This window comes from Protobothrops mucrosquamatus, unplaced genomic scaffold (genome assembly GCF_001527695.2).
Source record: "Protobothrops mucrosquamatus isolate PMUCROS unplaced genomic scaffold, P.Mucros_1.0 scaffold743, whole genome shotgun sequence".
NCBI lineage: Eukaryota > Metazoa > Chordata > Lepidosauria > Squamata > Viperidae > Protobothrops > Protobothrops mucrosquamatus.
In genome coordinates, this window is record NW_015387014.1 from 225,743 (window position 1) to 238,951 (window position 13,209).

The window sequence follows — 13,209 nt, forward strand, 5'->3', positions numbered from 1 at the left end:
CTCCAATTACTCGTATAGAGTTAAAAAAAATATTGAAGAGTCGCCTTCCTACCGCCAGTCTGCAAGATACACAGAGCCCTCGCGCCGCACTGGTTCATTCCCGCGTCAAAGATGGTGTACACCTACACACAGACAGGTCCCCTTCCCCCAATTTCGCGTTGTTCGAACTCTTCCTTTTTTCAAAAAAAAACAACCCTCTTTCTTCTCCTTATGATATAGAGCAGGGGTCCTCAACCTTGTCAACTTTAAGACTTGTGGACTTCAACTCCCAGAATTCCTCAGCCAGCAAGGCTGGCTGAGGAATTCTGGGAGTTGAAGTCCACAAGTCTTTAAAGTTGACAAGGTTGAGGACCCCTGATATAGAGCAATAGGGACAGACGCACTTTCGTCTCCAAAATGGCGCGTTAAGCGCTTCCGGTTCCGGGTAAGGCGGGCAGGCTAAGGTTGTGGAAGATGGCGGCGGCGGCAGCAGGAGCGTCCGGATGGAGTGGCCGAAGGCTGGCGTGCGCCTCCGTGCGCTCGTTCTTCGGCCTGTATTTGCTGCTGGGCTTGGCGCCTCCTCCAGGCGCCGCCACCACTCACTGGGTGGTCACCGAAGACGGCAAGATCCAACAGCAGGTGAGGGTGGGGTTTTCAGGTCGACACGAAGAACGTCCCTGCGGAAATATTTCTCCCCTTCCTCCGTTTTTCCCGGGCTCGTGGGAAGAGGCGAGGGCTTGCGCGGGCTTCTAGGTAGGAAAAGCATAGCCGGGTCAGAGTTGCCGGTAGGTAAGTAGGTAGGTAGGGCTTGTCCTTTCAGAAGGACGGCTGAGCCTGAGGAGAGAGTTCCGAGCCGAAACTTTTCTCCCTTTGCGATTCGAAATACGCTGGAGCAGGGGTAGGCAACCTTGGCTCTTTTATGACTCGTGGACTTCAACTCCCAGAATTCCTGAGCCAGTCATGCCTGGCTCAGGAATTCTGGGAGTTGAAGTCCACGAGTCATAAAAGAGCCAAGGTTGCCTACCCCTGCGCTGGAGGGTATTTTCTCCGTTTCGGTTTTCGAAAAGAAAGGCTTGCCTGGCTTTTCGGTTAACAGTTTGGCTGGATCCATCACCAAGTACGGCGTCCGGTGTTTCCCCCACACGGGCCAGTGTGAATTCACAGGCGAGGGAAGGATGAAATCAACGCGCATCTCTTCTCCTGCATAGGGTTGTCCGAGATAGGCTGCCTGTACGCGTGAAGATCCTGTTTGGCCATTGAGATACGGGGGACAGAGGGAGTGAAAACAGGACATCGTTTTATATGCATATTTCATGTGTTCCTGTTTAACTGCTTTTTTTTTTCGTAAATGCAAAAATGTTGTAAGTTTTCCATATTAGAAAACTCCGAACCCTTAATAATTTGCTTTTATGTGTGGCATGTCTCCTAATGATTTGATTGGTTTCAATTGTCCATTATTCTCTCTTGAGGTAATGCTTTCAAAGGAAGAAATGCTAAAGCTAAGTATTTTTCCTTGGTACTCTTGTGTACTTGGTACCCACAACTGCCATTTTATTGCCCATTCAAATAATAACACCTTTGCAGAGTTTTTTCCTTGGTACTCTTGTGTACTTGGTACCCACAACTGCCATTTTATTGCCCATTCAAATAATAACACCTTTGCAGAGTTTTTTCCTTGGTACTCTTGTGTACTTGGTACCCACAACTGCCATTTTATTGCCCATTCAAATAATAACACCTTTGCAGAGTTTTTTCAGTCTTTTTTTGCTGAATTAGACTAGCTAATAACAACCGCAAATCTTTAGAAATTGCAAGCTAACATTGAAAGAAAAAAAGCATCTAGGAAATTTTACTGCTTGCTTATTATTATGCATTTTTATTGTTTGCTGTACTGTTTTATTATTTATTATTATTTGAAAGCCTTAACCAAAACACTATTTTTACATAAAAAAATAACTCTGATAGGGGAGGGTAAATTAAGCATTACTATATTCTCAGTGAATTTCAACTGTCCTCCATTTTAATGATAAATTATCCCGGAGAAAAGCTACACTCTTCACAAAGTCTACATCTCTTATTTTCCTGCCTATATATGGCAATGAAAAGCTGTTGGTGGAGAATAAAGTTTCAAATGCTGCTTTCTGTTTTCATTGCAATGAATCAGATGCCTATATAATCTAATACAAGCATGACATCTCTTTGCAAAAGTCATTCTAATTCATTATTTCTTTAAAATCTTGTAAGTTCAAGAATAATTTCTGTCTGATACACTACAGTAATTAGGTTGAGCACTGTATTTTCTCAGATCTCCTTTAACTGTTTCATTCATATGATTCAGTGGGCAGCATCATCAGCTTTATGTTTGCCTTTTTCATTCCATTTGCTGTTTAGTGTCTACCATTCAGTAAAAGATGGAGATCTTAAGAGTTTCAAGAGTACAAAGTCCCATTTATTTATTTATTTATTTATTTATTATTAAATTTATATACCGCCCTATCTCCCTTACGGGACTCAGGGCGGTGAACAGGCGATACTAAAAACCACAATAATAAATAAATAGTTTCTGTTCTAAAATCAAATTAAATAACGGGCCTGTTCTAAAAACACCCCATACAAAAACCCCCACTAAAACATAATCAAACTACGCCAGGCCGGCCGCACGGAATTTTGCTGTGCAGGGACAGAACAATACACTTTGGTGTTTACAGTTATAATTGCACCAAACTAGATTGCTTTGTCATTTTTAAAATAAATTCAATCAATAATTGTGCAGATATAACCATCAAATGGCATTTAGTCCTTAACAGGGAATGATCTGTAATGATTTATTCCCTAGTGTCCCTGTTTCTTTTTGTCATAGTGCACATGTACTGCAGTTTTTTTAAAAAAAATGAGAAATGTATTTAGTCTTGTAATGAGCCAATCCTATAATCAATAATTATGAAAATTTTCTTTTTCTCCCATGTTTCCATTTTCTCACCCTCTACAACCTATTTTGGGGAGGAGGGGGCTTAGCTCAGATCCAATAATACAAAAGAATAAACAAATTATTCCAGTTCCTAAATTAGAAAGTATAAATTAGCTGTTGAGTTAATAGAGTTATAGCTGGTGGTCTAATTCATATTTCATATTAGGTAGCTCCCACCTTAAGAAAAAAATGCATTTAAAAAGTGTTGCCTTAATTAATCAGTTTGTGCAGGAGAAAATACAAGGGACCCAGTATTTAGTCCAGATCACTGAATATTTTCTTTTTACAGTGAAACACACTGATCATTCATTATGGAGAAATCTGCCTCTTATGAAATTTTTAAAATTGCATTTCATTAAGTAATTATTAGATAATATATAAATGATACACATGGATAACTGTATTTCATTGATAGCAATAGCAATAGCGCTTAGATTTATATACCACTTTACAGCCCTCTCTAAGCGGTTTACAGAGTCAGCATATTGCCCCCAACAGTATGGGTCCTCATTTTACCAACCTCTGAAGGATGGAAGGCTGAGTCAACCTTGAACAGGTGAGAATTGAACCGCCAAATTGCAGGCAGCCGGCAGGCAGCAGAAATAGCCTGCAATACTGCCTTCTAACCACTGCACCACCACAGTTATCTGATGCAGATAACTAGATATATAATATAACAAGTAATGGCATTACAGCTTTTTCTCCATTCTTCACATGTTGAGTGTTTGCCAGCAGAGGCAATCATTATTGCCCAATGAAGGAGTGCTCATACCTAGGTTTTTCATTGTGTTTATAGGCATTAATAGGTTTATGGACATTTTGGGGGTTCATCACCTGTTTCCTATTCAGATGAATTTAATTTTAAATAAAATTTATAATTATACTGCAAAGGCATTAGAAGGCAACAACAACAACAACAACAACAACAATAATAATAATAATAATAATAATAATAATAATAATAATAATAATAATAATAATAATAATAATAATAATAATAATAATAATAAAGTTGGAAGGGACCTTGGAGGTCATCTAGTCCAAACCCCTGCTCAGGCAGAAAACCCTATACCATTTTGGACAAATGGCTGTCCAGTCTCTTTTAAAAATTTCCAGTGTTGGAGCATTCACCGCTTCCTGGAGGCAGGTTGTTTCACTGGTTAATTGTTCTAACTGTTAAGAAGTTTTTCCTTAGTTCTAGGTTGCTTCTCTCCTTGATTAGTTTCCATCCGTTGCTTCTTGTCCTGCCTTCAGGTGCTTTGGAGAATAGCTTGACTCCCTCTTCTTTGTGGCAGCCCCTGAGATATTGGAACACTGCTATCATGTCCCCCCTCGTCCTTCTCTTCGTTAAACTAGACATACCCAATTCCAGCAGCCGTTCCTTATATGCTTTAGCCTCCAGTCCCCTAATCATCTTTGTTGCTCTTCTCGGTAATATTGATAGATAGTAGCATTTCATTGTTTGTTTGTAATGTGCTCACACCTTACACTGAATAATAACAAGGATAAGCTGGGAGCTAGAGAGTGAATGTAAACGCTCTCTTAAGTTGAACTCAGCTCCTAGTGACTGCACATATATTTTCTTTACAATGATATAATGCTATTATATTTTTATAGGATTTAGTTTTTTTAATTCTTGATATAGATCTAGTATTTTATTACAATCTTCCATCCAAATAGTACAAATCTGATCCCGTTTAATTTTATCAAAGCCAGACAAGGTCACAGGGAACAGTTTTGCCCATTGCTGCATTTAGTTTGTGAATGGACAAGCTTTTCCATTGCAGCCATTTTCTTTCAGCACCCACAGCAAGCTATCAAAATATCTTATTGTATAAAATTATTAGAGATTTTTCATCTATCTGTTTTTCTTCTGTTCCTTTTATGTCTGAATTCAGTCGTTTTCTTTTTCTTTTCTTTTTTTAGACTTATAAATCTTTGGTTGTTGTTTTCTTTTATATATTACACTGCAACTTTGCTCAATCCAATCTTTCTGTTCATTAGTGGACTATTTTCCAAAATTCTCAGCAAAAGCCATAATTGCTCAGTAATTCTGGAACTCAAAAACTGGGATAGATGAAATCTGTTTTATTATACATAATGAGTGGCATATTTAAACTTGCAAAGTTTAGTTACTTTTAAAATTCATGGTTGAATATAGAAAGTCAGAAATTTAATTTATATTTTAGTCACAAGCTTTCCTACTTGCTTATCAGTAACTCCAATCATTGTACTTATGTTACCTTCCAATGAAAAGAATTTTTGCTGACATTTTAAAGCACATGGGATAAAAGTATTCAAGCATTTTTTAGAGAATGGCAAATATACAAGAAATGCTATTAATTTTAACTTGAAAATTAACTCAAACTGCAATCCAATTTTTAAAAAAAAGAAAAAAAAAAGGCAGGGGCATGTCTTCCTTTAGAATTGAAGTAAAAACTAGGGATGGTCCAATTTGGAAACAGAATTTGAAATTTGAAGTTGATACTCTATTGCACAAGTCGGAAGTCAATACCTTTTCTTTTTTTTCTCCCTTACCTCACTTCTTTACTTCCCTTTCCCTTCCCATCTTTTCCGCTATCTGCTTTTGTATTTCTATTGTATATTATAAACTAATAAAACTTTAAAAGAAGAAACAGAATTTTATATAAAGATGGAAGAGAATATTCAAAAAGTTGTCTGTCAGCCTGGATCTAGGCCAAAGATAATAAAAAGGGCCCAAAGGATATACCCACAGCCTCATAGAACATTGAGATAACTTTTCCTGACCGTTCTGGACTGAGACTACAATGCTGTATAGTAATTTTGAACTGTAGCTCTTGACTAATTTCAGTTCTTTAAGAACCCTGGTAAGGAAAAACATAATCATCAGTCTCCTCCACAATAAATGTGGTGTTGGCAGACTCTGTTGGCTTCAGGGTGTTAAGGCCAGACCAAAGAGGTGGAGCTTTATTTTGTATTTGACTGGGAAGTGTAAGGATCAAAGGCTTGCTGGAGTTGAGGAAAAAGTTTCTGAAACCTTTCTTCAGAGTTTTTCTGGCTTATTGCAAATTTCAAAGGAACATATGTTGATGAAAGAAGGTTGGCGTTCCTCAGGAGATGTTTGCAAGCAGCATTTGCTGATCAGATTGTATGCTGTCCTCTGAAGCAGTATATGTCCTGTTTCCCGCATAGAGTGTTTTGTTGTTTGTTTGTTTTTTTAAGAATTACTTTTGATTTAGGGAGAACTAAGACTTCATGAAGGTTTACCTGAGTTTACCTGAAACTCTGTCTTGACAAAAATAAAAACATATTTCAACCTACCTCTTTTTTTTTTTAAAAAAAGTTATCTTCTGAAATCTTTATCCTACAACAGAAGCAGCTACACGGCACACACTCACACCACATTTATTTCTCCAGACAACAGGCAGGTAACAGCTGTGAAAAGGAAGATTTCTCTTCAATTTGCAAGATATTTATCCTGCTTGGGCTTCTACAAGCCCAAGGGTCTTAGGTTTTATCTTTCTAAACTTACAGTGTCTCTGGGTTTCTCTGGAAATAATGGGAGACGATATGAGATACGGGAAATGCATTCCTACTTACTTGTCCATGAATATGGGATTGGTCAAATAGATCAGGTAAGTAGATGCCAGTTTTCTGATCTTAGAAGACCCTAATTAGACAATTCAAAAAATATGACTAGACACTACATATTTTTTAAGATTAATTTTATCCTGCCTTTATTTTATATGAATAACTCAAAGCGACAACATACATAAGTGGTGCTTCCTCCTGTTATATTCCCACAAGAACAGACCTGTGAGGCAGAGGTTGGACTGAGAGAAAGTATCCCGCCCAAGTTTACCCAGTCTTAGGCTTCCATGTCTAAGGTGGAAAAAGAATTCACGTTTTTCTTGTTTTCAGGAACATAAAAGCATGCTGAAAGCAGGATGATACTGTCAGGAAAGCAAAAAAAATATTATTATTTAACTATAATTTGAGTGATATGTTGGGAAAGCAACACTTGACTTGATTAATATATCTTTTAGAATAAGTTAATAAGATAAGATAAGGATTACCCTTAAAATGTGTCCTTAGAGATATGCTAGGCATCCAGTGATTTATAGTTTTAATTAAGATTAGATCTTTTCAAAAAACATATTAAAATTTCTTTAAATGTAAAATCAGCAGAATGATGCACTTCAAAAAAAACCCCAAATTGTCTCTTAGTATTTAGATTTATATTTGCATCTTCTGATGGCCTTTTCCAGAATCGGGATGGAAGAAATTACCTGTTAATAATTTGAATTTATACTGATGTCCAGGGTTTTTTTTTAACATGTACACAACATAGTCTTAAAAAGAGGGTACTTTCCAATAGTTATCACACTATTATAATCCTAATCCTTTAAACTGTTTTATTAAGGGAAGAAAGGGTTTTGTACTCCATTTACTATGGTACAGTTCAATTTTTTATTTGCTCTATTTTATTACCTTGTCCTAATATTCAGTTAGGAATATGGCTGAATTGGACTTGTGGTATTTTGAAAATACAAAGTTAAATGTATTAAATTATACACACCCTGATTTAGATTTTTGTTCTAATTAAGCATGGAATAGATCATAAGCTTAATATGGCATAGAAATAGCTATAGTACTAGCAATGGAGTTAATTAAAGTAGTAAGAAAATGAGCAGCCTTTAAAGCTGTGCAACTACTTATTTCTTCATCATGTATAAAAGTGAAAGTTACCTAAGAAGAAAATACTAATATCACTGCTATAATTTCAATAGCTAACGATTGTGTTTTTATCTGGATTCTAAATGCCTTAAAAATAATATTGCAATATATAGCTTTTTTGAAAAATAGGTATTTGCACAAGTTTTTGAATTTCGGTGAATACAATATCCAATATCCATTGAAAGGTATCAACTGTAGTTTAAGGCTAAGTTACTGCTATTTAATACAACATTTTCTCTTTGGAAAAGAAATCATATTTTTTATATAATTTATAGTATGTAAATGAAATTGAGAGTAAGGCTGATACGTGTAAAATTCTGAAGACTCAATAAAATATGGATTTATTTAATACAAAAGAAAATCTAGGAAAAAAGTTACATGAAATGTATACCTCTTTAATGCTACAAATATATGATTTTGAGAGAGACTGTTGGATTAGCTCATGGGTGTCAAACTGCCAGCCTGCGGGCCAGAAGCATCATAGCAAAACCGCGCCCACCCCATTGCCAGCAACAGCAAAAAAGTCGCAACACATCACGTGACGTTGTGAGCTTGACACCCTGGGTTAGCTGAAAGTGTGCTAATAAAGTATGCTGATAACTACTTGAAGCACAGGCTAGTTTCCCTCCCTTGTTCTCTGTGGAAATCTATATCAATTCCTTGTTCCATAGCTGAATTTTTCTTTTCTCATACTTTTCTCCCTCAGCTATACTATCTATCATGTTAAAATAGTTGAGGCTCTTCATGTGAACAATCAGTTTATACTCATGAAATGTTTCTCCTTCTAAATATGCATTACCAAAAGACCTTTATGCTGTTTCTTCAGGACCTTGGGCAGCTCACTTGTTAAAAAAAACAGTAGGAAGGTGCTGCAGCTGAAGTTGTATTCCCTTCACTTAAATTTAATCCATGTGTTGTTTGTTCCCAAACCCATGTTTTCATTTGGGGATGGAAACTTTTTTTCTTCCGTTTTTAATCTTGTTGGGTAAAAAAAATTGTTCTGTCTCTGAAGTGTTGATCACTTGGAAAAAAAACAATGTACCATAATTTAAATGCAGAACTTGCAGAATTTTTAGTGGCATTTAAAAAAAATCAGAAATTAGATGCTTCTGAAACTAAACTTTTTTTCTCTCTGCCAAGTGTACCCGCTAATTAATTCTTCCTGAACATTTAATTTCTCACACAGTTAAAGCTTTTGAATCCATTGTAGTATTTTTTTTAATTTTTAATGGAATTTACCTCTGAATATTTGTAATAAAAGGTGCACAATCTGCAGCCAAGGAACTGCATGCAGCTCTATTTTTGCAGCTCTCTGGACTGGGTAGACCCAAAGTTCAGGCTTTGGGGAAGATATTAATCAGTAAGTGGGAGCCAGAACCTCTGCAGAATTTTAATGCACCTGTTTCATCTCTTAAAATTAAAAAAAATATCTGGCTTTTTTTCTATCTGGAGAAACAGGATGTGTCTAACACTAAATATTTTAATTTGAAACATTTTGCATGGTACTTTTATTCTGTAGTACATTCAAATAAGAGTTCAGTTTCCTTTCTGAACAGATATTTTTGTTCCAGTCAGTGACCAGAAACTTACACATTTTTGTGACAGATAGATTCCATTTGATTATGGATTATAAGTGCTGCATTTGGTGCTAAAGTATCACTGCGGAGGGGGGGAGGGTAGGAGGAGGAAAAACTAGTGTAATCTAATTTTAAGTGTTTTAAATCTCTGTTTTAGATGAGTCTCCCACATGTTTGTATTTTTTTATTATTATTATCAATGCCCATTGAATAGTGTTCTCTTTTATGCAGTAGAATTTTCTTTGCTTTTAAATAACAGGTCAGTTAGGGAAAATTTGATCATACCATAGTTTACATTACCTGAAATTCTTTTCCCTCTTTCCAGAATATTCTTTAAAGATCTGTGAATATGAATTTTGCATTTTATTTGTTCAGTTACTATTTTTTCTAGTTTATAACAATGACAAAAAGATACAAGAAGAAGGAATGTGTGTTTCCTAGTGTCAGAACCTCAATGCTATGTAAATTGCAATTCTTTGTTAGGTCCAGAACTGTGCTTAATACCAATTTTCTAACTAGAAATGTAAAATGTGTCAAAATTGAACTCACCATATCTTTTTCAGCCAAATAGGAACCATCCTTAAGCTTAAACATAAGCTTAAATAAGTCCAAGCATATAAATCCAATCCAGCATATAGGTAGTCCTTGATACAGGTCTATGTGTTCATCATTCTTAAGATGCTACAGTGTGATTTAGTAGGCTAGAATAGTTTATTCAGAAGAATGCAAGAAAGACAGTTTGAAGGAAGAAATCATAACAATGGTTATTTTGGATTGTATTGCAGGTTGACTCACCAATGAATCTGAAACATCCTCATGATTTAGTAATATTAATGAGACAAGAAACAACTGTTAACTACCTCAAAGAGCTGGAGGTGAGATTGGTACAATGGTTTTATTTTCAAAATCGTCTTTTTGGCAAACAAAAGTAGGAAACAATAATTTTCTTTGTCAATATGAATTTGTAGTCTTAAAAATATTGAGTCTGGAAGTTTTAGCCTCAGTTCTACATTTTTAGTAGTGTACGTTTACTACTATGTTACTTTGGTCATCCAAGCTAACGCATGTCCTTTTTGAGAGTTTAACTGAACTCCTTGAACTAGTAGTTGTATAATAAGGGTGATGACTTTTACCCTTAATGTTCTTCCTCGTGCACATGTATCAAATAAGCAGAAAATTACTTTTAAAAAATAATAAGCCAATTCAGTTGCTGGTTTTTGATGGTATGGTTAGGTGCAAAATATCTTAATTTTCAGCAGCAGTATCTTTGGCAATTTTTTTCTTCAAAAAAAAAAAATTAAAGTGAACCTAAGACTTAATACTTCCGTTTTAACTCTTACAATCCTAACCGTTCCCAACCTCATAAAATAGGCAGATAAGTAAGTTTCAGATCACTAACTCCTAGTAATATCACTGTGCATTATCCCTGTACACCTTGAAGTTAAGGAACAAGAGACAATTGCCATGTCATTTTCATAGAAAATGAATATGTATTTTTGGTGATATTTGTATTTTGAACCATGCATTTTATTTTATTTGGGGGTTTTGTTTTGTTTTTGTAGAAACAATTAGTAGCTCAGAAGATCCATATAGAGGAGAATGAAGACAGAGATACAGGATTGGAACAAAGGCATAATAAAGAAGATCCTGACTGTATTAAAGCAAAGGTGCCCTTGGGGGATTTGGATCTCTATGATGGCACATATATCACCTTAGAGAGCAAAGACATCAGGTACTAAGAAAGCTAATTGTGTAAAAAAAAAAAAAGTAGAAAAGCTGTAATTTAGAAGGAATCTAAATCAATCCCTAGCTAGTAACAAGCTGCTTGGATAATTGGTTTTCATGTTAATTACAGCTGTTTTGGGAGATGGAAGAATGAACAGTGACGTGCTATAGAAAAATATGTTTTAGTAGAGTTATTTTTGGCAGTATTCCCACATTGCTTTTCCTAATTAGTATTTTGTAATTTTTTTGTTGCACCAAAACTCTGTTATTTATTTATTTGTTCTTATGCTTTAGTCTTGAAGATTATGTAGACACAAAGTCTCCTTTACCTCTAGACCTAGAAGAACCAGAATGTACTAAAATTTTAGATCTACCGTACAGCATTCATGCATTTCAGCATTTACGAGTAAGTAATTGGTTATATTAGTATTTTAAATACTGCAGATTGAGAAGTTTACAGTCATGTTATTAGCCCAGTAAAAGAGAATTCAGAAATCACAACTGTTTTGATGCTGCAGATCTTTAATTCTCTTTGTTTAAAAAACTATTCTACCTATTTTTTTTGTATTGTGTTGTATTTTCAATCTTATCTTGGTTTTTGTATGCTTGTAAAAACTCCTATGCATAAACACAGTTAACTTTATATCCTCCTGAATTATTGAAGGAGCAATGCATTCATATAGAATAATAAGCCTACATTTTAAGGCTTTTCTGCTTTGAAACATGATTTCTTGGAATCATGGTTCCATGTGAATGAACTTAGTTACCTAATATCATTAGGTATTTAGCACATCAAGCCAGGGCTATTATTTTCCATGTTTTTTCTATGCCTTGTATTTCATTTCTGCTATGAGTATTTCAGTTCAGTAACTGAATTCCAGCAAGGTGCATGCAAACATTTGTCTGTATGAGAGTATGAATATTTTAAGATCTGTATATTTTAAAATCTTTGCCACTTTGGCAAAGAAATCATAATTTGATGTGGACAACTAGATTTTCTAGTTGTCGTTGTGACTGTCATATTATGTCCACTTAAACTAGTTAAAGTCAGTGCGCCTTACTTCTGAGTAGACATGCACTGTATCTATCATTTGAAAAATTTCTAAATTACATTTCAGACCAGTTCACCCCTACCAAGGCAACTAATTTTCAAGCGTAATAAAAATAATTACCCCATAAACTCTTATTTTTAAGCAGCAACTTAAAAAGCTCCAAAGATCCAATGTATTAAACCAATGCAGACTGTAATGTAAATATATTTAAAATGCTTTTAAAGTTATTTGATAAAACCATGTACTGTTTATCAAGATGCGGCATTAATGGTTGCATCTGGGTACTTTTCATGATATTTTTGGGAAGGGTTACAAGTGATCATTTAAAGTAGCTATAGATAGGCTTCGAACCATGAACATTCATTCAGCAACTGAAGTTGTGACAACTTTAAACAAACGATGGTTACAACTGCTCCTCAGAGTACCAACCATTGCAGCATCCCCACAATCACGATTGCAATCTGGGCTCTTGGCAACTGGTTCACACTTGAAGCGCCCCATGATCACATGATCACCCTTTGTGACATTCCCTGCCAGCTTCTCACATGTATTCCCCAATAGGGAAGATGGCAAGTTGCTGGGTTAAGTTTCTCTCTCCCACCTGAATACCTCCTCCAGCCCCTCTGCACTCATACTATGCTGGCCAGTCGTGCACCCCTGCATGCTCTTTCTGACTTGCACTGTGCCTCTTGTACACTCCGTTGCGCACCCTAACCCCCATCATGCACCCTTCCATGCAGTGCCTCTTTCACACTTCCTTGTGCACTCTCCTCTGCACCTCCTCACTCCCATCCCAACCCAGCAGCAGCAACTTATCTGCCTGCCAGCGACTTGGAGGTTGCCTAACTTAATGACTTAATGGTATTTGTTTAACAGTATTTTTTTTAAGTGGTTTGCTACTGCCTTCTTAGGGCTGAGAGAGAGAGCGATTGGTCTAAGGTCACCTAGCTGGCTTTCAGGACTAAGGCAGTACTAGAACTCAGGTTTCCCTGCTAGTCCAGAACTTTAACCACTAGAATAAATTTGCTGTCCAAATTTTAATAGTTACCTTTTCAAAGCTATTATATCTTTTGTTAGAATACAGGCAGGGAAGCTAAATATGGTGAAGCAATAACCAAATTCTATTGAATGGTATTGCCTGGTTTATTGGGTTTTCTATAAAGAATATGACTTTATTAATAAGAATTGC

The 13,209-nt window shown here is 35.9% G+C and overlaps 1 protein-coding gene across 1 annotated transcript in view; it reads left to right on the forward strand.

Annotated features, from left to right (window-relative positions):
- The first annotated feature begins 9,879 nt into the window (after window positions 1-9,879).
- The window catches only part of TTC17 (tetratricopeptide repeat domain 17), a 44,957-nt gene continuing 41,627 nt past the window's right edge, over window positions 9,880-13,209 (forward strand). Inside the window, exons 1-3 of the mRNA XM_015818463.1 lie at window positions 9,880-10,118; window positions 10,806-10,975; window positions 11,263-11,374. Of these exons, the coding sequence (XP_015673949.1) occupies window positions 10,041-10,118; window positions 10,806-10,975; window positions 11,263-11,374 (360 nt within the window). The 5' untranslated portion in view covers window positions 9,880-10,040. The remainder of the gene's footprint in view (window positions 10,119-10,805; window positions 10,976-11,262; window positions 11,375-13,209) is intronic.